At 41.8% G+C, this 24,124-nt stretch overlaps 1 protein-coding gene and 2 non-coding genes across 3 annotated transcripts; 2 read left to right on the top strand and 1 right to left on the bottom strand.

The window, feature by feature from the left end:
- Positions 1-2,889: 2,889 nt before the first annotated feature.
- rtn4ip1 (reticulon 4 interacting protein 1) lies at positions 2,890-24,072 on the bottom strand. Its single transcript, XM_038728780.1, has 9 exons — positions 23,514-24,072; positions 21,335-21,486; positions 20,135-20,203; positions 19,584-19,708; positions 19,191-19,239; positions 18,610-18,746; positions 14,520-14,703; positions 4,734-4,826; positions 2,890-3,279 (listed from the first exon to the last, which is right to left on the bottom strand). The coding sequence occupies exons 1-9, from the start codon at positions 23,800-23,802 to the stop codon at positions 3,154-3,156; spliced, it is 1,224 nt and encodes a 407-aa protein (XP_038584708.1). The 5' UTR covers positions 23,803-24,072; the 3' UTR covers positions 2,890-3,153.
- LOC119911068 lies at positions 16,460-16,600 on the top strand. Its single transcript, XR_005445770.1, has one exon. It is a non-coding gene; the product is annotated as a U4 spliceosomal RNA (small nuclear RNA).
- LOC119911108 lies at positions 16,951-17,091 on the top strand. The gene has a single exon (XR_005445801.1). It is a non-coding gene; the product is annotated as a U4 spliceosomal RNA (small nuclear RNA).
- Positions 24,073-24,124: the final 52 nt, after the last annotated feature.

Here is a 24,124-nt window from a genome sequence, read left to right as displayed (position 1 = left end):
ACCACATACGGTTGCCTTATGTCCCAGTTTAACTTAGGGGGCTTTCACACCTCGTTTGTTCCGGACTCTCTGACTTTTCAGTTTGCTCCAAACCAAAAATACAGGTGTGAAACCTCCCCCGGACGAAATTTGGTCCGACGAAAAGAGGTAGTCTCGGTCCGGATCAAACTGAACCATGGTTCGGCTCGTTTCTGGTGTGAAAGAATTTTTTGGATGGTTTGGAGTTTCAGACTATTTACAGGACGTTTGGCGGTTGAGGTGTAAACCGGAAACAAACAAATGCACGGAGAAATGCATTGAAATAAGGACACAATTATAAATCTCCCGTGACAGCTAATCTTTTCAAACAGACTGTCGCTTTAGAAGCACACTGCCACAAACATCTTTGGTTTCTCCTCAAATGGAGCTGCAGAAGGATCGTTTGCTGTCTTCTCCTCCTTTCCTGTCAGCGATGTTCTAATGTTTGCACAACGAGGACATTGAACTAGCCTTCCTTGGTGTTGCAGGTAGTAATGCCATAATAATAATATCAGAATCAGAATCAGAAATACTTTATGGATCCCCGAGGGGAAATTCTTTTGTCACAGTTGCACTTGTCAAAGGTAGATAGATAAAGAGTATATAAATATAATAGTATAAAAATAAAAAATAAAGACAAATATAAAGGTGTGTGGGTATGTACAATATTTACATTATTAAGAGTTATTATGGTGAACCAAAAAGGACAAGTGAATAAATAGCAGCAGAGAATATTGCACATTAATTATTAAACAGGTAATATTGGACAGAAAATTGATAATGAGGTCTAGTTTAATAACTGACTAATTGTCAGACACTTAAAGGGAGGAGTTATAAAGTTTGATGTCCACAGGCAGGAATGACTTCCTGCCTCCACAGTGACCCCTGGATGGAAACAGGGGTCACTGGTGCTATGGCTCTCCTTAGATCCACAACCAGCTCCTTAGTCTTTGTCACGTTGAGCTGTAGATGGTTCTGCTCACACAATGTGACAAAGTCCACCACCACTCTCTGTACTGTAGTCTCATCTCACTTGCTGATACATCCAACCACAGCAGAGTCATCAGAAAACTTCTGAAGATGGCAGGACTCTGTGTGGTAGTTGAAGTCTGTGGTGTAGATGGTGAAGAGGAAGGGAGAGAGGACCGTCCCCTGCGGGGCCCCGGTATTGCTGACCACGCTGTCTGACACACAGTGTTGCAGGTGCACATACTGAGGTTTGCCAGTCAGGTAGTCAACAATCCAGGACACGAGGGGGAATCCACCTGCCTTACTGTCAGCTTCTCACCCAGCAGGGCCGGCTGGATGGTGTTGGAAGCACTGGAGAAGTCAAAAAACATGACCCTCACAGTGCACGCCGGCTTGTCCAGGTGGGCATAGATGCGGTTGAGCAGGAAGATGATGGCGTCCTCAACTCCCAGTCGGGGCTGGTAGGCGAACTGTAGTGGGTCCAGAAAAGGTGTGACCATGGGCCGCAGCTGATCCAGAACCAGTTTCTCCATGGTCTTCATGATGTGGGAGGTCAGTACCACAGGTCTTTAGTCCTTGGAGTCACTGGGACAGGAACTTTGGCACATGAACGAGGCAAGATGTCTTCCACAGCACAGGGACCCTTTGGAGACTCAAGCTCAGGTTGAAGACACAGGTGAAGGACTCCACATAGCTGGGGGGTACAGGCTTTGAGCACCCCGGGACGCACACAGAGGTCACAGGTGGAGGAGGGGGAGAGGAGTCGTCGTCAGGCGTTACACACACAGACGCTGCTCTGCTGGAGTTTATGCTTCAGCTTCCTCCTGTACTTCTCCTTAGCCTCCCTGATCTTTACCTTCAGGTCCCCCTGAATGGCCCTCATCTCCTCCCTATTACCATCTCTGAAAGCCCTCCTCTTTGCATTCAGGATGTCCTTGATTACCCATGGGTTGTTGTTTGGGTAACAATGGACAGTCTTTGCTGTGACAGTGCAGTCCACACAGAAATTGATGTAATCTGAGATGCAGTCAGTAAGCCCATCTATGTCCTCTTCATGTGACTCACAGAGTGCATCCCAGTCTGTCACCTCAAAACATCCCTGAAGTGTCTCATAGGCCTCCTCTGACCATCTCCTCACTGTCCTTTTGGTCGCAGGCTGCCTTTTCACCAGAGGCACATAACAGGGATTGATATGAACCAGGTTGTGGTCGGACCTGCCCAGGAGGGGAGGGGGGAAGAGCTGTATGCATCCTTAACATTAGCATACAGCAGGTCCAGGGTCCCCTCCTCTCTAGTATGGCAGCTCACATACTGGGTGAAGTTAGTAAGTGGCAAATATGCATAGGTTTGTTTTTTATTCATTCATTCTTGTCAAAGATACCCGCTAAACTGTTTAATAAACCAATCAATGTCAAGTATAGAGAGAGACGCAGCCCACATAGATGATGACGACAGGACGCACGTCTGTCATGTAAAGTCCTTTAGTGCTGTCGCAGAATTGCAGTGTGAAACCAAACCAAAACTAACCGAATGTACCCAACAAAGGTTAAAAATCAAGGGCAACTGGACTTGGTTGAAGCTACTGGAAGACGTTTCGTCCCTCATCCAAAGAACTTCTTCAGTTCTGACTGACTGGCAGGGAAACTCAGCTATTTAACCTCAGTGGGGTCGTTATCCTGGGTCATCGATACCGCTGGTTCGTTAGTGTTCCTGGTTGCTGTGACGACAGTCGTTACAGTCGTTAGGACTACCGGTGGCCAAGACTGAACGACCATCGTTGGTATCTTCACCTGAGGCTGATTAAAAAAATTTTTATTATAACCTTCAGGAAAGTAGAATTTACTGTTGTATTATACTTTACATAGTCAGAAATGACTAATTGCTTAAATCATTAAATTTTATTAATATATTTAAACAAATGTAAAAAATGCAAACATTTTAAAGCATACAACAGCAGCTGGAATGCTTCCATGCTCACTGAACAATCAAAACCCACAAATGAGAAGCAATAACAGTAATAACCGTGTTCTTGTACTTTGAATACAGCTGTGGATACAATAAGCTAAGACTTCGCATTCAAATTATTTTTATTCAGTTTGTTTCATGACTGCGCAGAAAAATGCAGATAGTCCCAAAAACTCAGTGCATAGTCTCTAAGAGTAAGTGCTATAAGTCATCTCCCCCTTTGCTGATCTGGACCACAGTCTTTCCTCGAGCGTGCCCCTTTTCCACCTTCTCAAAGGCATGAGGAACCTGAGAAAAGCTGAAGGTCTCCTCCACCACTGGCCGGATCTGACAGAGAGCAAATAGAGAAAGGCTGAGTAGAGGTCAGACATGCCTTGTTTCTCAGCTATTATGGACTACAATATCAGTAAGGGAAGCAGCTTGTCACTTAATGCAATTTCCTTCAATGACAAAAATATTCTTACAGCATTTATAGTGTGTATGTGGTGAGTTTCCATCATGCCAAATTCTCCAAACTAAGCCAAGAGCGGGATCAAAAAAAATAGTAGTGTTGGGCAAGCTACTTGGAAAATGTAGTGAGCTAAGCTACTAGCTACTCTACATTAAATGAAGCTTCACTACACAGAAGCTACCCCCCAGCAAGCTAAGCTACAGCAACGTGGCAAAAGTAGCTTAGCTGCATCTAAGCTACTTTTAATTTTTTAAGATTTTATAGTTAGGACATACATACACACACACACACACACACACACGGCTTAGTTTACAGCTAACTTCATAGAAGAAAGACTATAAACCTGCTCCAAACTGTGAGTGTGCCAGAGAGAACTACATCAGACACACAGACTCTTCTTCTTAGTGTCATATCATTGCAGCTCAATTATTTCCTCATGCAACAAACAGAGAACCATTGTTGTTTGTATAAAGTAACTTAATTATCATATTTATTATATTTTTATTGTTTATATGTGAATTTGTGCTCTGGAAACATTGCAATCTAAACAACCTAAACATTCATGGCAATGGATGAGAGAGAGAGAGAGAGAGAGAGAGAGCGAGATCTCACATCTCATGGAAACAAGCTTCTGCCACTACATATGAAAGTTTCCTTGATCCGTCCAAGAGCTTAGTTACTGAAAAGCTATTTGATTCAGAAAATAGCGACGCTACCACCAAGCTACTGAGAAATGTAGTTAAACTAGTAACGGCGCAACTTGTAGCGACACTACTGCAAACCAAAGAATCAGATTTCAAATGTAGCTTCTTCCCACCAGCTTTTTCTTCTAGATGCTATCCATGTTTGTGTAGGAGCACGCTCAAGTGAAAAATATAATAAGAGAGGGGTGTTATCTGCATAGAGAGTGAGATAACCAGCTGAATAGCATTTTATATCACAATGTAATTCTTATTGAGATGTTAAATGCATTAATGAAATCTACTGTACTGTATTTACCCATAGGCCTAGTGCTGTTGAGACTGGCATTAACGTCTAATAATCTCCATGCCAATGCTGAACATATGTAATGTGCACCAGGGTTTAAATTCGGATTTGTGAGGAAGGGAAGCTCTTGTCCAATGAGGTTGAGTATAGGTTAGTAGTTTCCACATTCCAAACCAGAAAAAAAAAAAAAAGTTTGTGATTTAATGCAATTGGATTTCTGGAGGCGGAGCTCCGCTCTGGTATTCTCCGGCCAAATTTAATCCCCGACGTGCACACAATGATGAAAAGAAAAAACTTCGGCACTCCCTGAACACTAAATGACTGAATTAATCTGGTACCATACCTTTCCTGCATCCACCATTTCCCTTATTTCATCCAATGCAGGACCACTAGGTGCAAGGAATGCCCAGCGGTAGTGGACTCCTTTTACTAGGTGCTACAAGAAAACAGAATGAGAGAAAAGCCATTAAGACGTGTATAATCACAACTTGAGCGCATAGCAGAAACTTTACGGTTGATAATATTCACTTAACAGTGCAAAATTGTAGGGTGTCAGCTGTAAGAAAGCTAGAAGACAAGGCATGTTGAAGTAAGCACTTTACTGCTGAACATCTAAAATACACTTATCAAAAACGTTCAAGGTTCATTTGTCATTTTACAACACAAGTTTGCACAATGAAATGAAAGTTGTTAAAAGTTCACTCTACACACAGAAGATATACAGATATTTAAGATTAAAATAAAAACAATTCATACATACATCTCAAAAAAAATAAAGGGAACACTAAAATAACACACTCAAAATCAAACCACACTACAGGCCGATCCAACTTTGACGTAATGTCCTTAAAACTAGTAAAAATGAGGCTCAGTAGTGTGTGTGGCCTCCACATGCCTGTATGACCTCCCTACAATGCCTGGGCATGCTCCTGATGAGGTGGCGGATGGTCTCCTGAGGGATCTCCTCCCAGACCTGGACTAAAGCATCCGCCAACTCCTGGACAGTCTGTGGTGCAACGTGGCGTTGGTGGATGGAGCGAGACATGATGTCCCAGATGTCCTCAATTGGATTCAGGTCCGGGGAACGGGCGGGCCGGTCCATAGCATCAATGCCTTCCTCTTGCAGGAACTGCTGACGCACTCCAGCCACATGAGGTCTAGCATTGTCTTGCATTAGGAGCAACCCAGGGCCAACCGCACCAGCATATTGTCTCACAAGGGGTCTGAGGATCTTATCTCGGTACCTAATGGCAGTCAGGCTACCTCTGGCGAGCACATGAAGGGCATGAAGATTTGCCAATCTTGGTGTTCTCTGGCAAATGCCAAACGTCCTGCACGGTGTTGGGCTGTAAGCACAACCCCCACCTGTGGACGTCGGGCCCTCATACCACCCTCACGGAGTCTGTTTCTGACCGTTTGAGCAGACACATGCACATTTGTGGCCTGCTGGAGGTCATTTTGCAGGGCTCTGGCAGTGCTCCTCCTGCTCCTCCTTGCACAAAGGCGGAGGTAGCGGTCCTGCTGCTGGGTTGTTGCCCTCCTACGGCCTCCTCCACGTCTCCCGATGTACTGGCCTGTCTCCTGGTAGCGCCTCCATGCTCTGGACTCTACGCTGACAGACACAGCAAACCTTCTTGCCACAGCTCGCACTGATGTGCCATCCTGGATGAGCTGCACTACCTGAGCCACTTGTGTGGGTTGTAGACTCCGTCTCATGCTACCACTAGAGTGAAAGCACCGCCAGCATTCAAAAGTGACCAAAACATCAGCCAGGAAGCATAGGAACTGAGAAGTGGTCTGTGGTCACCACCTGCAGAACCACTCCTTTATTGGGGGTGTCTTGCTAATTGCCTATAATTTCCACCTGTTGTCTATTCCATTTGCACAACAGCATGTGAAATTGATTGTCAATCAGTGTTGCTTCCTAAGTGGACAGTTTGATTTCACAGGAGTGTGATTGACTTGGAGTGACATTGTGTTGTTTAAGTGTTCCCTTTATTTTTTTGAGCAGTGTATATATATATATATTTAAATAGTGGTATGGTAATGTGTAAACCAGTACAACAGAAAGTTCAGAATGTCATTTATTTATGGTGGAGTGTGGAGGATGAGGTGGAGTCTCTCAGCCTGAGGAAAGAAGCTTGCCTGGTCTGCAGTTTTAATCACCCGTGCAGACGCTCCGGTCCTGGGGTCCTGGGCCATGCACATGCCAATATAGTTTGTGATGTTTCCAGTCTGGATGCTTTCTACTGCTCCCCTGTAAAAGTTAGCTGATGTTACTGATGTAGACGGTGGCGGTGTGTGTCTTCACTTCCTTTTGTCAACTATCACCATGGTTTTGCTGATGTTGAGCAAGGCTGGTGTCTGTGCACCACTCTGCAAAATTGTTGATTTCCTCTTGATATGAAGCCTCATCATTGTTTGAAATCTGGCCAGTCATGGTAATGTTATCCACTTGCTCTTTGGTGTTGTTGGTGTTGAGGTTTCTCCTTTTAGTCCCTGCTTATGTCTTGCTCTAGCGGTGCTGTATGCTTCCTTCCACCTGGCAGAGGTTTTGGTTGTGAGTTGAGCCAGGCTTTCTGGTTGGGGAGTGATTTTATTGTCTTTGTGATCACCACATCATCAACACATTTAAAAGAAGAAGAAGATATACTTTACTTAAAATGTTGAGATACTATTATTATCGTAACTTCCTCTTCTCACGACTTATTTCACTAGTTCCTTATTTCACAGCATTCTAACTGACTTTACAGTCTCAGTGCTGTCAGTTCCCGTCATGAAAAATAAACTAATAGTAATGACAGCTATAGGCCCATAGCCCTAGCTAGTGTACTTTTTATGTGTGAGAGAATTCTGATTCCCAGGTTAGAATTATTTGTCTTCATAAATGTTAATTCATCTTACTTTAAAGCAAGACTATGTAACATTTAAGCCAAACCATAGGAAATCTTTATCCCATATGACATTCCACCATGGTTAGCAAATGTATTTCTTAGATGTGTTTTAGGCTTTCAAACTTTCATAAAATGAGTGTCAGAGGAGTACCTACATCTCTGCTCAGAATTCCTGTGTATTTGTAGACAGACAATTTAAGTTAGATGGGGTTGTGCTGTATCTGAATTTTTCATGTCAGCAATGGAGGTTGGGTTTGTTTATTAGAGTCTCATGTGTGGGTAGGATTTCCTGCAACTCATGTTTTAAAAATGAGGACACTGTGACAACTAAGCCAGCTGTCGGCGCTCTAGTTTCCTTTTACTAACAGAGTGAACCAGGAGGTGTGAGACCTGGAGATATACAGTATTTTCTGCTTCCTGTCTATAAATAAAGTACATCCTTCTCGCGTTCTTTTGAGTAAGACAACCCCATTGGTTTAACACACAACTCTACATTTTCAAAAGAAAATGGCTAGTTTCTCTGGGGCGGTCCCGGCCTGTTGCAATTCGTTTCAAGTTGAGTGATTTAGGTTCAGCTTTACTGAGAGAAGTTAAGAGGAAGTCAGAAACAAAACTTCTTACAGGACTCTTATTTGTCCCTTATATTTTCTTATTGTCAACAAATACCACAAGATCAAAACCAAAAAGTGACAAGATTCTGGTAACAAGTAATGTCTGTTTAGCCAATCCCTGATACATTCATCCATGCCACAGTTAATTGTTGTCCAAAACTATCAACAAGACTGAGAGTATACAGCCATGCTAGCACCTCTATGAGGTTGTACTTAGATACAGTGCTACTTTCAGCCACTTTGAGGGAAACTCGGGGGACCCCAAAGGGATTAGGATAAATTGTCCGGGGACCATCATTTTCTGTACAGAATTTCCCAGGAAAAGTGAAAACTTTGACCTGCTGGTGGCTCTAGAAGAAAAGTCAGTGGGTTGACACTAATGTTCTGGGGACCAGCTGTTGAGATATTTGAATTTGGACAAAAGTGGTGGACCAACCAACATGCATTCCCATCTATTCAGCCATGTCCGTAGCACGGCTAAAAACACATCAGTGAGCCACAATGTTGTACTGGGTCACATCTTCCTCCATTACCAGGAACGTGCCCACTTTGTTTTGAACCAATCCAAGGTCTGTGAGTTGTAACTAATTACTAGTGCACTAAATTTTATTTAATCCCTAGCTGACAATAGTCCCCAACAAATCCACTATTTACTCATGTTTGAGCAACACTTATGAAATATGTATATAAAGTTGGCTGACGTGTATTTCTAACACATTATTAAAAAAACTTACATTTTAAGCCACAGACTGGCTAGAGAAGGCATAAAGCATGCTAACCGGCAGACTAACTGTTTTGGTCTTTCGAGAGAACTTGTTGACAATAAGATAAATACAAAATAATGCCAGCCATAAGCAACAAAAGATGATTATTTTACGTTAATAGCAAATTTTCAACAATATACACCAATGCTGAAACACAACTCTGACATATTATCACCTTAAAACTGTTATGGCAAACGTGCTAGCAAGCATTCGCATATACTCAAATCCAGCAGACATGATGGAGCAATATTAGCATTAATTTGGAGTTGTGTTGTTGGCCACATGATCAATGTTAACTCCATATTCTCTCTACTTCTATCTGGGTTTTGGTCTCAATCAAGTGACGAGAAAAATATCTGGTTCTTTAGCTGCAATGCCCCACTATGTTCACCTGCCAGATGCTAACTTTGTCTCTCTGCCGTTTAGTGGTGGGAAGGTAACTGGTTACATGCATTACCCCCAGTTCCCATTTGGTTGGCACAAGAAGGTGATCCAGACCTGGCACAACAGTAATGTCAGCTACATTACTTTCCTGCAGAGAGGAGTTTTGTATCTATTTAATTTAATTGATTCAGTCTCATAAAATACCCTAAAATATCAATCTGATTAATAATTAAATAAGTAAATATAAGCAAATGTTACATATCAATAGTTAGACGTTGAAGGGTTTTGAAGTTCTACATAAAAGAGATCGGCAGCATTCACTCTTGTGCAATCTAACTACAATGAACTAAAGAACAAAAGAAGTGGGCACGTGGGCGCGTGTTTCTTTGTTCTGCCTCCGTATGTCTTGTGTGCACAACCATGAACATGCGTGGTTAGAAATAAAGAAAGCATGTGTAGCGGGAGCTTTAAAGTTCCTCTCTGCTAGGTGCTGTGTGTAGGTCATACTCATCCTCCTCCGGTCGCAGTGGCTCTGAATGCTCTGAAAAGCCCGCCCAAACAGTCTGGCGGGTTTCAGTGCTTGGTGGAGAAATGTGTCTCGGGCAGCTCCGTGAACGTTTGCAGCAGATGACACTGGGCGACCACTGACGCATTGAGGAGTAGCTCATCATCAGACACCAAGTCAAGCAATTGTATAGAGACAGAGAAGTCAACTGGGTCCTCCTCCATGCCCACGCAGTCAGCGGGAGAGAGAATATGATGCATCTGTTCCCTCCATGACGTGCCCCTCATAGTGTCCACTTTTGAGTTCCACATCCATGGAGGACTTGACGGCTCCAGTGGCTGAGCTTTCAGCACCTTCAACAGGAACACCACATGTCTCTCCAGGGTTGTCTTTCGCTGTCAGCAACAGCACACACAGGTCTGTGGGTTAGCAAACGCAACTTTCACATGCAACATGCCAAGACACACCCGGCAAGCATTGCGTGCGTCCGTCTCGAAGACAGAAACCCACAAGCACTCGGGTATAACATGGCCCTTCTCTGTTTTTCCGAGGATGCACTCCCCAATACTGATGTGTTATACCAAGGTTACTAATGGTCGCTATCAACGCTTGTTTCTCCTGCCTGTGACTCGTTGGCCTCCTATTGAGAGAGGTTCTTTAGGTTGGTCTCATGAGGATGCAGTCACCCCTACTGAGGTGTTGTACTGAGTGTACAGAAAGGTAAGAGGTAGAAACAGGGTAGATGACAGTGGAGTTTCAGGCTAAAAAACTAAAACAATGACCTTAAAGAGGCAAAAAGAGCAAAAGCAGCCAAAGAGTCGGGTGATATTGTCACAAGTGAAACCTTTCACATTACACTAATTGATTTTAACCAGTTTTAATATAAAAGACTGATTAGAGAAGCTTTAAAAAATAATTAATCCCGACTCTTGAAAGACTAAAAACATTTTTAAATAGGTGTAACTAGAAAGAACTTTTCCTATAGAATTTATGCATATTTTACACAGTAATACCTATATTTCTCCTCTAGGTAATCCATGTAAAACTTAATCCTCAGTTACACCAACTATTAAAAAAGGGAACACAAACGTTGGCTTTAGAAGTAACCACTCATTGAACCAAGAAGGCGGCAGAGGTGTTACTGTTTGGTGTGACTGCCATGCTGACATGGAGACATCTATCTTTTTGTACTAGCAAAAATACTTTGTGGTTAAGTCTTAGTGGAAAGAGGCGGGAGATGGTTTTGAACAGATGTGACACACATACACACACACCACAAATGCACTGCATGCAAGCTTTGCATGGTGCTTACCACAGGAGACAAGATGCCACATATACTGAATCCACTATGCTCCAGGACTGTACATGTGTGTGTTGGCGGGGTATCGTTATATTCTACATTTCTCCTGACTAAACTGTACTGCACATGTATTAATGAATTTGGAACTCAGGAAAGATGGTTTAACCACAGTAACACTGGTGACTGAAATTGACTAAGAAATAGTTTATTTATACAAGGTAGATTTATTTGTCACATTTCAGTCCAAAGGCGAGATTGAGTTTGTAACTCCCTTCTGCTACGTAGCAAGAAGACAAGAAACTATAATCAATGAAGCAGTCCTGAGGATGAATTTGAGTTAAAGAGTCTGATAGCTCGGGGGGAAAAGCTGCTCTGCAGGTGGTGCAGCAGCAGAAACTCCTGTCTCTCTTCTCAGAAGGCAGCAGTTTGTGATGTTTCCTGTCAGGATGCTTTCTGTTGCTCCTCTGTAAAAGCTGACAAGAACGTGGTGTGGCTTCCTCAAGAAATACAATGTTTTTTCAGTTTTCTTCACCAGCGTGGAGATGTGAGACGCCCATGTCAGGTTCACTGTGATGCTGATTCCCAGGAACCTGATACTGTTCACCTGCTCCACCTCATCTCCACTGATGTAGACAGGAGTGTGTGTCTTTATCTCCTTTTTCCTGAAATCAACGATCAGCTCCTTGGTTTTGCTGACGTTGAGCAGTAGGTTGTTCACTGAGCACTCTGCAAGATTATCAGTTTAATATCAACATGGCAGCGTGAACAGGAGGGGGCTGAGCACTAGAGTGGAGGAGGTGTGTCCACCTATCCGAACTGTCTGGTGTCTGTGAGGATGTCCAATATCCAAGAGTGTTGTATTTAAACCCAGAGTGCTGAGTTTGCTGATCAGTTTCATTGTGTTGAATGCTGAGCTGAAATCCACAGACAGCATTCTGATGTAGGTGTGTGAGGGCTGAGCGGAGGGCAGTGGAGATGGCATCTTCTGTGGATCTGTTGGTTCTGAAAGCAAACTGGTGAGGGTCCAGGCTGGCTGGGATGTTGTTCTTTATGTGCTGAAGAACCAGTTTCTCAAAGCACTTCATCAGAACGGGGGTGAGAGCCACAGGGCGGTTGTCGTTCAGACTAGACACTGCAGACTTTTTAGCTACAGGAACTATGGTGGCTGTCTTGAAGCAGATAGGAACCCTCTCCTCTGATAGTGAGATGTTGAAAACGTCTGGGTGGCAGCCTCTCTGAACACATTTTATAATTATAATAGTAATAATATGAATAAACTTTATTTATTTATTTTTCTTAACAATGGTACAAAGAGCTTCCCAAAAAGATTTAGTTTGTTGTGTTCTGTGAATGCATCTAGATCCATAGCGCCTATCAGCTGTTAATCATGTCTCAAATGGCTTTTCACGGTGTATTTATTTATTTGTTGAGTACTGAGAATGCTTGTTTGTTGTCTGTACACACTAAGGCTGCACTACTTCAGACTGCAGGCCAAAGTGACCCAAATCTGATTTTTTTTGCTAATATGTGACTCTGAGCTGATTTTTTTTAATGACAGTGTGAACAACCCAAGTCACAAGGAAACAGATCAGTTTTTATTGGATGCGACCTCAGTCCACATTGGAATTGATGCGACTTTGACGTCCCCTGACAAACGGACCCGCGATGAACGAAAAAGCTCCACAAAAGCCAGTTTTATATATGTGGCTCTCTTCCTCCTCTACTTTGCATTAATCTGCTCACAAATTCCCTTTCTAACACCTGAAATCCACCGGCTCACAAGCTCTCTTCTGAGTTATGTGCATGCTACTTATCCAAGCAGACGCAGTAGAGTGAGAGAGAGGCATTGAACAGCGGCAGTAACAGTAACAAATGTTATGGAAAGGACAAAAAGTTGTGAACATTTTTCATAATTCAGGAGAGATGCGATCCAGGGAGTAAACCGGGAGAGGGCAATGAAATACGGGAGTCTTCCATGAAAATCGGGAGGGTTAGCAAGTAGGAGCTAACCGGAGCTAACCTCTGTGGCTCCTTCGACAGCGTGCTGTGTGTGACGTCGTTTTAATGTTCTGCACATGCAGGACACTTTCAGGCCACAGCCAGTTCGCACTGGAGTCTGATATGGGCCACATTTAAACAACAATGTGAACTGTCAAGCAAAAAAATTGGATCTGGGAAATAAATTGAGTTTGAGCATTAAGGCCTGCAGTGTGAATGTAGCCTATATTTGCACCTAAAAAGCAAACTGCATGAGGCCGTTTAAGATACATGCAGTGGCTGTGGGTACTCAAAACGTGACTTCACACAAGCAGCCTTTACTATGAATCTGAAGGCATTTTGCAAGTAAAAAGATTATTTCTCAGAAGGGAGCTGATAGCACAATATATATCAGTTACACCAATTGAATTGCCCAAGACATTGTACATATATTAATGCTTATCATGTCAACAAGAGTTTAAAATAATGTCAAGGGTTTGCTAAACCAGTGGTTCTCAAACTTTTTCACGTCAAGGACCCCTAAACTGACACAAATTAGACCACAGACCCCCACTTGATAAGATTAGGTCCCAGGATCTGATAGGATTTAAGCATTTAGATGTTTTATTCCAGAAAGTGTATGAAATCCATGACCAAAAGAGTCATGTGTTCAGTCACTATGTTACTTATGGATGAAATTATGGTGAAAATAAATTATTCCCCTTTCTGCTGGGGGCCCCCCAGGAACCCCCTCAAGGACCCCACTTTGGGAACAACTGTGCTAAACAATGGTTCTTGTAGTGCTTCTTAGTGGATTTGTTTGGTGTGCAGCTGTTTTCACCTTGTTAGCGGAGTTGGCCTCACCCAGCTGTGTTCCTCCTACACAGCTGTTTCTGTTTCAGTTAATGATTGTGCTTCAACCTACATACTGAATAGGTAATCATTAGTACCCTTTTGCTGTAGTTGTTTAATCATATACCTGACAATATACCTACAAAATTCCTGACTCTGAGCAAGTGTACCTAGAGGAATTGATGCTGTTTGAAGGAGTGGTCACACCAAATATTGATTGAGCTTTTTCTACTGTTCACTCACTTTGTTTGTATTTTGTTAATTGATAAATATAATCTATTAACATACTAGACAGCATTTTCCCATACACTAAAACTTTTCCACAGTACTGTATGTTATTAAAACTTTCGGTCCACCAGGAACTAAGGAAAAATCCCTGACACTTTGAAACAGCCTTCCCTATTCCATCGGAACCACTGAATCTATGGTTTAAATGGGTGCTGAAAACTAATTTGTGTTTATTAGCCTTATTATAAACACTGTGTTTGCATTTGTTTTGTTTGTTTTGTCTGTGTATCATGTGTCTGTATGTGTATTTTATATTTTTATGTGCTTGCACTTTGTAACTGTGTGTATTAAAAACTTATAAATCAATAAATCAACAATAAATCTCTGTTGAATTATTTAATAATACTCTATTTCTCTATATACTATTTCTCACTACACTTACTAGCAGCAACATATATTGTAAAATTCAAGCACCCTTTCATAATGCACAACATGATAAACACATTGCATTTGGATCAATTCAGGAAAAGGGGAACAACCAGTGTGGTAAAGATCCATTCATCAATAAATATGTAATTAACCAAACTGCATCCATGTTATTCTACCATGATTACCTTGAGGGCCTTAGTGGCAAGTGTTGCGGCAGTCTGCATCATGCCATCAGCAATGCCCAGCCTGTCAGTGTTCTGGATGAACGGTGTTACAAGAGTGATATATTTGGCACCACCCCAAGGCTTTAGCAGATTCAGCGCCCAGCGCTCTGTGTCCCCACCAACGTTATCCAGGATCAGGTCAAATCTTGTGGCAAAAAACAAGAGACACAAGCAAAGATACTTACGTATGTGGCGAGTGGGCATAAAAAACAAAGTAAATGAAAGACAGGAATTATTGGTGTGGAAAGACAAGGATGAGTGGACAGACAGCGGAAATGGAGAGAGACATTAAGTAATCTAGAACATTTAACTGCTCAGTTTTCCCACATTAATGAGCTGTCTGCATCTCAAGGCAGGAGGTGGAGGTAGAGCATTTCATCCATCCATCCATCACCAACCGCTTATCCTGCGTACAGGGTCGCAGGGAGGTAGAGCATTTCAAACTCTATATTTTAATTTTTTTTAAATCCTTCAATCCTTTCACCTCATTTATCCTATAGTAGCCTTTATGCAGCCCCTGAATTCATCCCATCTGAAACAAGCCGTTACAACAACAAGTCTGACTGCTACTGACTGGCCAACTTCTCAGAAGGCCACCACAGGGCTGTGATAGAAATAGCTCAGCCTGTCATAAGCAGAAGTCATGTTGTAATCAGCAGGTCACACAAATACAATCTAAAGAGAAACCAGTCTGTTTCTCACTTCTAGATGTGAGATTGTCTAGGTGATAGACCACAGAGTTCAGCCTCATCATGGCAGCTGCGTCAGCCAAACAGCCAGAGACAGATTTTAACTTACTGCTCTGGAGAGTCACAGGCTGTAGACCTTTGGCTTTGGCTCTGCAAATGACCTTAAGATGATATTACCCTTGAAGGAGTAAAATTCCTTCAAAGAGGGGCTTGGATGATATTTTATGGACAAATAGCTTTTTGTCCATGGGACATAAAGAACTATACAGAACTTTGATTTGTGCAAAATCAGGTACTGCATATACGTATTTTGCATTCCAACTTAAAGATTCAGTGTGTAAGTTTTAATGGGATCTAGAGTTGCCAACTGCAACTAGTGTCTCATGGTGCATTCACATGATCCTCTGATGGTCCCATTTCCCGAGTTGTGAAGTCGTTCTTCCAACTTCAGTGTGTGTTCATGTGCTCTTAAGCTGAATGTGGAATCAACATGGATGCAACTACAAAGATGTAGGAGAGGCCGTTTGGGTGAAAACATTTAAAAAACACGCACGCACACTGACAATGTGCGCACACTCACTGAAAACACTGAAATACTGGCACATGTATGGCTCGTATGTATTTATTTTACCAGGAAAGAAATCCATTGACAAACAAGGCATTACATGTACAGCAACATTATTCATAAAAGTAACAGTATTATTCAATTATATACAACAAAGTATCAGATAAAAAAGACATAAAAGCACAATGAAATTTAAACATATCATAATTTGACTAAATGTCACAGGTGCAAGATGTGTTTAAAGCTGTTTTTGTTTAAAACTGGATACAGGAATAAGAGACTCCAACTTCAACTTGAGCTGCAGATCATTCCAAGACCATGGGCCAAAATAGGACAGACTCATTTTTCCTGACTCTGTACTTCAATGAGCGCACATGCACTGAAACCAGGCACGGACACACTGAAAATGTGCGCACAAACATTAAAAAAAGGGCACACACCACCCACTGTGCACGCAAAGTACACATTCACACCACACAAACTTCACACATAGTAGGATACAGGCTACTTATGTGTGTGTGTGTGTGTGTGTGTATCTGTGTGTGCGTGTGAAGTAATTTCAGTGCGCCCGGAAGTTGTTTCATTGTTACAGGAAGTCACTGATGTTGTTGTTTTAGACCCACATTTAACTGATAGGTACATTCTGTATCCTTTCGCAGAGGCAATTTCATAGTCTATGAAGTTCTCCTGAGACGTGATTATTGCTGGTTGAAAACTTAACCCAATACTCCGCCTGGATGACTTGAAATATAGTCAGCTGTGGCAATTTTTGTTAGTCTCTGAGGAGGCTTTGCGCTTTGTTTTAATGCTAAAACCCAAATCATTAAAAAAATGAGTAGTTGTTCACAAATACAAAGCCTTTCAACTTGTCTTTCAATTCTCTTGCTGAAATAAAACTCATCCAAGTTCGGGCTAAATTTCACTCAGCTCTAATTCGGACCTTGCTAATAATAAGTCATCCATAGAGTCCAGGGTATGCTGGTCAAGCCATGACTACCATTTCATGTTTAAAAAAAGGCGGGGTTTGCAGTTCATAAGCCACATCTGTGCAATAACAGTCCAGTAAGGGTTATCACTTGCACCGCGGGTGTTGTGGTTGTTGTTTCAGATCCACATTTAACTGATAGGTACATTCTGTATCCTTTCGCAGAGGCAATTTCATAGTCTATGAAGTTCTCCTGAGACGTGATTATTGCTGGTTGAAAACTTAACCCAATACCCCGCCTGGATGACTTGAAATATAGTCAGCTGTGGCAATTTTTGTTAGTCTCTGAGGAGGCTTTGCGCTTTGTTTTAATGCTAAAACCCAAATCATTAAAAAAATGAGTAGTTGTTCACAAATACAAAGCCTTTCAACTTGTCTTTCAATTCTCTTGCTGAAATAAAACTCATCCAAGTTCGGGCTAAATTTCACTCAGCTCTAATTCGGACCTTGCTAATAATAAGTCATCCATAGAGTCCAGGGTATGCTGGTCAAGCCATGACTACAATTTCAGGTTTTAAAAAAAGGCGGGGTTTGCAGTTCATAAGCCACAAACTGATAGGTACATTCTGTATTGTGTGTGCGTGTGCTTGGTGTGTTGTTGGTGCATGTATGATCATTTTCAGTGTGTATGTGCACATTGTCAATGTGAATGTGCCAGTATTTCCATGTTTTCAGTGCGTGTGCGTTTGTTTTTCAATGTTTTCACCCTAAATGGCCTCTCATAAAGATGTGTTGGATTAACATTATCAGAGCATATAAACACCACACAGACATCTAGTTCACTCTATATGAAGAGCAAACTAACCGTTATATTACAAATAACATGTTTGCAAAATATGTATACAATAAGTTCACAAATCAAAGTTCTGTATACTTCTTTATGTCCCATGTACACTTTATTTGACTTTTTGTACTAAAGGAAAAAAAGATTTTTATTATTCCGACACCACATGAATGCACCGCTCACAACTCGGAAGATAGGACCATCCGAGGAGCATGTGAATGCACCGTGAACGACTGGTCACAATTCGCAACTCTCACCACTAGATGCCACAAAAACTTACACACTGAACCTTTAAAGTAACCACAAACTGCTGCTAACTATAACATTAGCTGCAGCCCTATTAGCTTAGGTGACTCTGCCCTGACTGGGGGCTTGGGCACCGGGGGAGTGTTGAAGTTTACACCGCTAGCACAGGAGATTTGGACTACCGGGAGGAGGAGGTTTTCAGACCTGGGCTCCGAGTTCCCAATCCGGGCAGAGTCATCTAGGTGTAGGGCTAGGTGCACGGCTAACTGGCTAACATGCTATGGCAGCTACTGTTAGCAGTAGTTGGCGGTTACTTTAGAAACAAAGCCATCTGTCCATCAAGAAACTAACTAAAAAAGCGCTTTCTGCAAGACATTTTGAACAACCTGTCTCTTGCCGGATAAAGCACAATGAGCGGAGCGGTCGAATACTGAAACAGACTGACCCTGTACTTGGTTGGCATGCTGTGCTTGGAGCAGTTCATGAACAGCTAACCATATAAGGACATTCCTGTCTAGCTGACGTCAGCTAGGCATCAAAGTAGAAAAAACTTTGGAGACCTAGTATTCAAAGCAATCTCAAGCCTGAGCTTTTTGTCTACAGGGATTACTTTTTACATACGTTTACCTCATAACTTGAAACGTTGACCACGTTAAGTATAAACATCCAACATTGTAAGGTTAGATATATGACAGAAATATCGGAACAGCATTATAGGTCCATTTAAAATACCAACATTAATAACAAATGACTGTAGATGTGCGTGTGTGGGGTTCTCTCACTTCTCCAGTGCACTGAGCGGTTCCTCAACAGGCCCAGCAGTGTAGTCCACCACGTGGTCTGCACCCAGGCCCCTTACAAACTGCTCTGCATTCTGGGAGCAGGTAACAGTCACATGGGCTCCCCAAGCCTTCAGCATCTGGACACAAACGATAGTATAATTTCCATCTTTAAATCTGATCACATGAATCCAGGCAGAAGTGTACTCAAATTTGAAAGTAATTTGTCTCATTTATGTTGTAAATAAAAAAGAAATGCATGTTTGGATTATTGTGGGGAGCAGAATGTTACAAGAGAATGTTTAATTAATGAGATCAAGTGTGAGGTCTGTGTAATGTGAGCTACAGCATTCAACAAAAGAGGTGATCAAAAAGGCCACACAGACTTTCGGTCTTCGCCGCTGTTTATTACAGGATCAGCGTTCTTGTTAATTTTTACACTGCTGTCACAGATGGTGATGAGTATATTCATTTTTAGAATTAGAGCAAGGTGTTTGTAGACCGATGCACCTAATAATGTTACCTAACAAGTAAAAGTGTAAAATATGCAGCTTGGCTATCATCATCCTCCACTTCATCTATACCTGTATAGCAAATGTTCCCACTCCTCCGGATCCTCCAAGGATCAAAATCCTGTGAGGAAGAGGAAAAGCAGACATGTACAATGAATGTGTCATTAATGTTTTCTACACTATTGTAGCTCACTCGCTCCCTCATTAGGATTAATGTCAAATGCATTCTGGGCTTTAGCTTGTCAAGTTCACCGCAGAGCAAGGGAGCGTGGGAGTTGCTGCCAGAGAACCAGAGGCCAGCACCCAGAGGCTCATTAGGAAGCGGGCTAACCGGGGCTAATCTTAGAAGGAACACAGAGTGGAAAAATTGGCTCGATAAAAGACAGGGAGCTTTCTTGGGGTTTGACAGAGATTAACAAGTGTGTGTGCGCAGAGGTGTGGCTGTGTTTGTCCACGATCCCTCACCGCTTCTTATCACAGTTGTCCTTACTGAGCCCACCGGTGTTGACCAGCGCCGACCAGGCACTGGTTGCCACGTAGGGAATGGCTGCTGCCTGTATGTGGCTGAGTGACTTTGGTTTGTGGGATACCTGAGAACAAAACACATTAATAATGATAGCAGTTACAAAAGCAGCACCGCCTCAACATTCTCTGAGCAGTACACCTGCTGAATCTTTATGGAAAAGCATCCGAATGCCAGCTCAGCTGTGCCAAATTTAGCTGATCTTCTCATTATTATTTACTTGGTTTTTCATTGCATGCTCCTGGAATAAGCAGCAAGACGTAGGCTTCCTTTTAATTTCAGAAGGGGGAAAAAAATTAAAATACTGCTGTTGAAACTGATCAGTTACGTCACTGAAACAAACCATCATCAACTAAGAGGAAACTAATTTACACAGAAGTGATACTGATGAAATCATAACACTACCAGAGAAGCACATTTCCTGCGGAACTAATTCAGCTATGGACTACATTGTAGCTCAAAGCAACAATGTAGTCCATCAGACGAACAATACCTCATTGGCACTTAGAACGACAAACTCAGCCAAGCTGCCCTGCTTCCATGGAGGGATAGCTGCCCACACCTGAGGGAGACACACAATAACACGGCACTCATTAACCACAGACATAAACATGTCTACATTTCTATACAGAAACTTTGTTTCGCACGATGACATTATGTTAATTATTGCTTCTCAAAAGAAGCACATTTGCAGCATCACACAATGAGTCACTCTCTATTTTAGTACTACCTGAAGTAGTCAACAAATGTGTGGTGACAAAAACAAAGAATATGACTTCATGAAGTGGTAAAACAGCCTAATTTAAACTGCAGTTAGCCTTTACACATGTAGACATCAAGATCATTAATCATTGTAAGGTCATTAAAATTAAGGTCTTTATTTTTATTATTTTTTATTTTATCATTATTTAAATCATATCTGAAATTAAAACTAAGTGTTAAACACAAGGTTGTAAACTGAAATAAAAATCTAAATACAAGTAAATGTTTTTGTTTGTGTTCGGTAACTATAAAGGAATTGTGATTTGACGGAGGACAGTTGCAGAACTGAAAAAGAAAGAACTGAAACTCATTCAAGATGGAAGTAAGAAAGTTCATAAGGTTGCTTTTAGTCCTGCACCTCACACTGCATGTCATTATAAATGAATCAGCTATATATTTTCTCAATTAATCAAACAATCGTTTTGATCCATACAATACTAGTAACAACAGTGAAAAACACCCATCACAATTTCCAACACCCAAGTTGATGTTTTCTATTACACATTACATGTTTTCCTTTCTGAGGTGTGAAAAAGACTTGAGTCATATTTGTAAGCAAGGCTGAGATGACGCATCTAGTGCATAATCTTGGTAGAAGGATCATTGTGGGTGTGGCCAGGAACGGATGAACTACAGGACATCCACAGTTCTCAGATACACTGTGGTGATAATACTCAGTTACTATTATTGTTCTTGTCAAACACTGACTCAGCCATCAACATGTGAGATCAGAAATCAGCATTCATTAGCACAGGTTATGTGTTTTCTCTGATGTTTTTATTTACCCTTCTGACTACAGACTGTTGCACTGATACTTCATTCATACATGACTCACTGTGTGCAGGAACAAGTTGTTTCAGTAAACAGGTGTGCCACCTGTATGTATAATGGAGAGGTACAAGCACACATCTCGCCCATCTGCCTTGTTTACCTCATCCCTTTCTCTGAAATACTTCACATCCAGGCCGCACTCCATGATGACCCCAGACACGTCCCTTCCCAGGATCAGAGGGAACTCGTTGCCTGACTGCTTGATATTCAGAGGGTCTCTCTTCATAGACAGCGTTGCAGCACCATAGCCACCTGACGGGAAGAGAGTTTCTGATTACAGCCAAACATGAGAGAATAATTAAAAGCTACAGGAGATAAAGACTAACCAAGAAAGAAAGAAAGGACCCAAAGTAATTCTCCAGTTGTTTTAAGAGTATACAGTGGTGGCTCTGAAATCAGTTTCAAACCCTTCAAAAATATTAATGTCACAAAGATAGGCCGAAGGTTGAGTCACCACTCTACCCAGTAGTTTTGAGAAGAATGGCTGATTAGACACTGGTTTATACAGTACAATCTGGATTAAGGTACATGGCAGTCTTAAAACTAGTAGTAAGAAAATATATTAACCATATTCAGCTTTGTGGGTCACAGAATAATATTTAGTTATTAGTTTGTCTGGTCAGGGGTTGAGGAGACAGGTAGTGTGAGAACAGGTATTATCTAGAGCTCGTTGTGTGAATTTAACAAAATAGGGTCTGTAGGGTAAACTGAGGATCACAACCTTAACTTCCATCTAATATCATCTATTCTTCTGCAAAAAAAAGAAAATTAAATAAGTAATTGGGTGAGAATGGAGTGGAAGGTTTTATTGTTACGGATTGCGCAAAAGAAAAATGTTGCTTTGGCAGCAAAGACAGCACGCTTATATCTAAAAAGACATTGGTGCCAGTGCCACATGGGGTCCTTCCAATTTTTTCTTCAGTGCATGTGCTTTTGATAAATATGGTGTTGGCTTCATTAAGCACAAAACTGGATCACCAACAAAGGGGGCAATTGAGCCGGGGGTCCCAGACACCCAGGAGCCCCAAAAGCCTTCACAGCCTGTAACTAGTTTCACAGGGTAATTTGCCTTATTTTCAATAATTGAAAGAATAAGACTGAATCAAGGAGACTAGAAAGGGGCTTACCCTCCATTTTGCTTATTGTTACTTCACTTGGATGTTTGAGCTACACTGTGGACAATCAGAAGGCTGCTTTAACCATGCTTCTGCTGAAGCGGGAAAGTTTCTCTGTGCTCATCTTCAATCTCAGTTTAACATGCATGCAACAACATCACAACATGGAAATTTGGAAGCAAGTCATTGCTTGGTTCATTATGCAGCTTACGCAGTGGGATATGGAACCTGCAGAGGATTTTTACACAAGGTAAGTGAAGTATTTTGTGAATCATGAAAACAGGATGGAAGGGACCTCAAAACCGGGGCGGGGTTCTGCAGAAAATAAGATAAGCTTCACGTTGTCGTATTCGTGTTAGTCATCCCAATAAGACGACAAATATGCATGTAAGGACAGGGACAAAATAATGTTAAAATAACACCTACCCTTATGTGACAATCATTGCATTCCAACTACTGAAACGGAAATTTCCACAACCTCAAAAACTATCACTTCTTTGTGTGGGAAGACACAAAGCAGTGATGTTGTTTCACCACAGGAAACACCACTCTAACCGTCTCAAACTTCTCTGCCAGGCCTACCATCCTCTGTCGATTTTATAAATCTTTTATCGCAATCGGCTTATTGTGTTTTTTCTTCTTCTGGTGGTTTTACAGCCTCACAGTGAAAGACAGAAACAGCCTGAGAAACATGGTCAAAATCTGCTCTAAAGTTATTGGTGTGAAACAAAAAGATTTGAATTATCTTTGCAACCAACAAATCCTGCGTAAAGCAGCGAGCATCTTGTCTTCTGCAGCTCATGTTCTTCACAGTGAATTTTCTGTTGTCATAAGGAAATCGTTATGTTTTACCTGCTACTAAAACTAACCGCCACTTTAATTCTTTTTGTTTGATTATGTATTTATTCTTATCATGGTGTACATGTGGGCTTGTGTGCTGTTCCATATGTGTGTGTGTTGTTCTGCTCTTAGCTAATTGCCCCCTGGGGGATTAATTAAGTTGTTGAACTGAATTATATTTCATTTTTAAGCTTGGATATGGAGTCACATGTCAGATGCAGATGTGTGTGTTGAATTACTAGCCATCACAGTCACTTTCCTTCATCTCAGCCAGCAGGTTCAAATCTGCCACTTCAAACATGCACGCAGGCAATTGTCACTCACCTCTCATGCTGATGTCAATTGGGTTCAGTCCTGCTGCAAACACTTTGACTATAACCTCATTGGGGTAGTTGATGACGGGGAAACTGGCATTTTTAGTGAACCGTAACACATCATTGCTTCCATATTTATCAATAACCCAGGCAGGCATAACAGTCATGCAGCTTTTGGTAGTACTGAACAGTCTTGTCTGGCTGCCATGCAAGGAAACGGATGTGTTGACACTTGCTGATTTACTATGGTGAAACAAGCACCTACTGAACACTAAGGTGAAGTGCCGAACAGAACTCATCTTTCAACGCTTAAAAACTGTACTGTAGCCGTACTTTAATCCCTGTTACGGAATAACTCAAACTGGAACTTGCAGCCTTTAACGTTATGCTGCATTAGAGTCAAGCGCTTATTAGTGTTCTTTATAAGCAACGACTACCTTCTGGCTACAAACATTTTCTCCTTATGTAAACATCTCTAACTAGTCATTTCGCTTTGCAATAATTCCAAAGTTTACGATCATTTCAAATCAACGACCTCTTCAGTAACATACTACTTCCTCGACCGGTGTCTCGGGCAGTGCTCGGCCTCTCCACCAATCACAGCGCGGTTTTCTCAACAGC

The sequence above is a fragment of the Micropterus salmoides genome, unplaced genomic scaffold, assembly GCF_014851395.1.
Source record: "Micropterus salmoides isolate LMB-PRFRI ecotype aquatic unplaced genomic scaffold, ASM1485139v1 Ms_hic_scaffold_19, whole genome shotgun sequence".
Lineage (NCBI taxonomy): Eukaryota > Metazoa > Chordata > Actinopteri > Centrarchiformes > Centrarchidae > Micropterus > Micropterus salmoides.
The sequence above is the reverse complement of the archived record's forward strand: the minus strand, read 5'-3'. Positions and strand labels throughout refer to the sequence as shown.

Bases quoted from the DNA above. Each gene is read 5' to 3' on its own strand.
- rtn4ip1 (XM_038728780.1), bottom strand. From the start codon at position 23,802: ATGAGTTCTGTTCGGCACTTCACCTTAGTGTTCAGTAGGTGCTTGTTT. The intron at 21,487-23,513 runs GTGAGTGACAAT...TCTTCCCGTCAG, and splicing joins AATTGACATCAGCATGAGAG to GTGGCTATGGTGCTGCAACG. The intron at 18,747-19,190 runs GTATAGATGAAG...GTTTGTGTCCAG, and splicing joins TGGGAACATTTGCTATACAG to ATGCTGAAGGCTTGGGGAGC.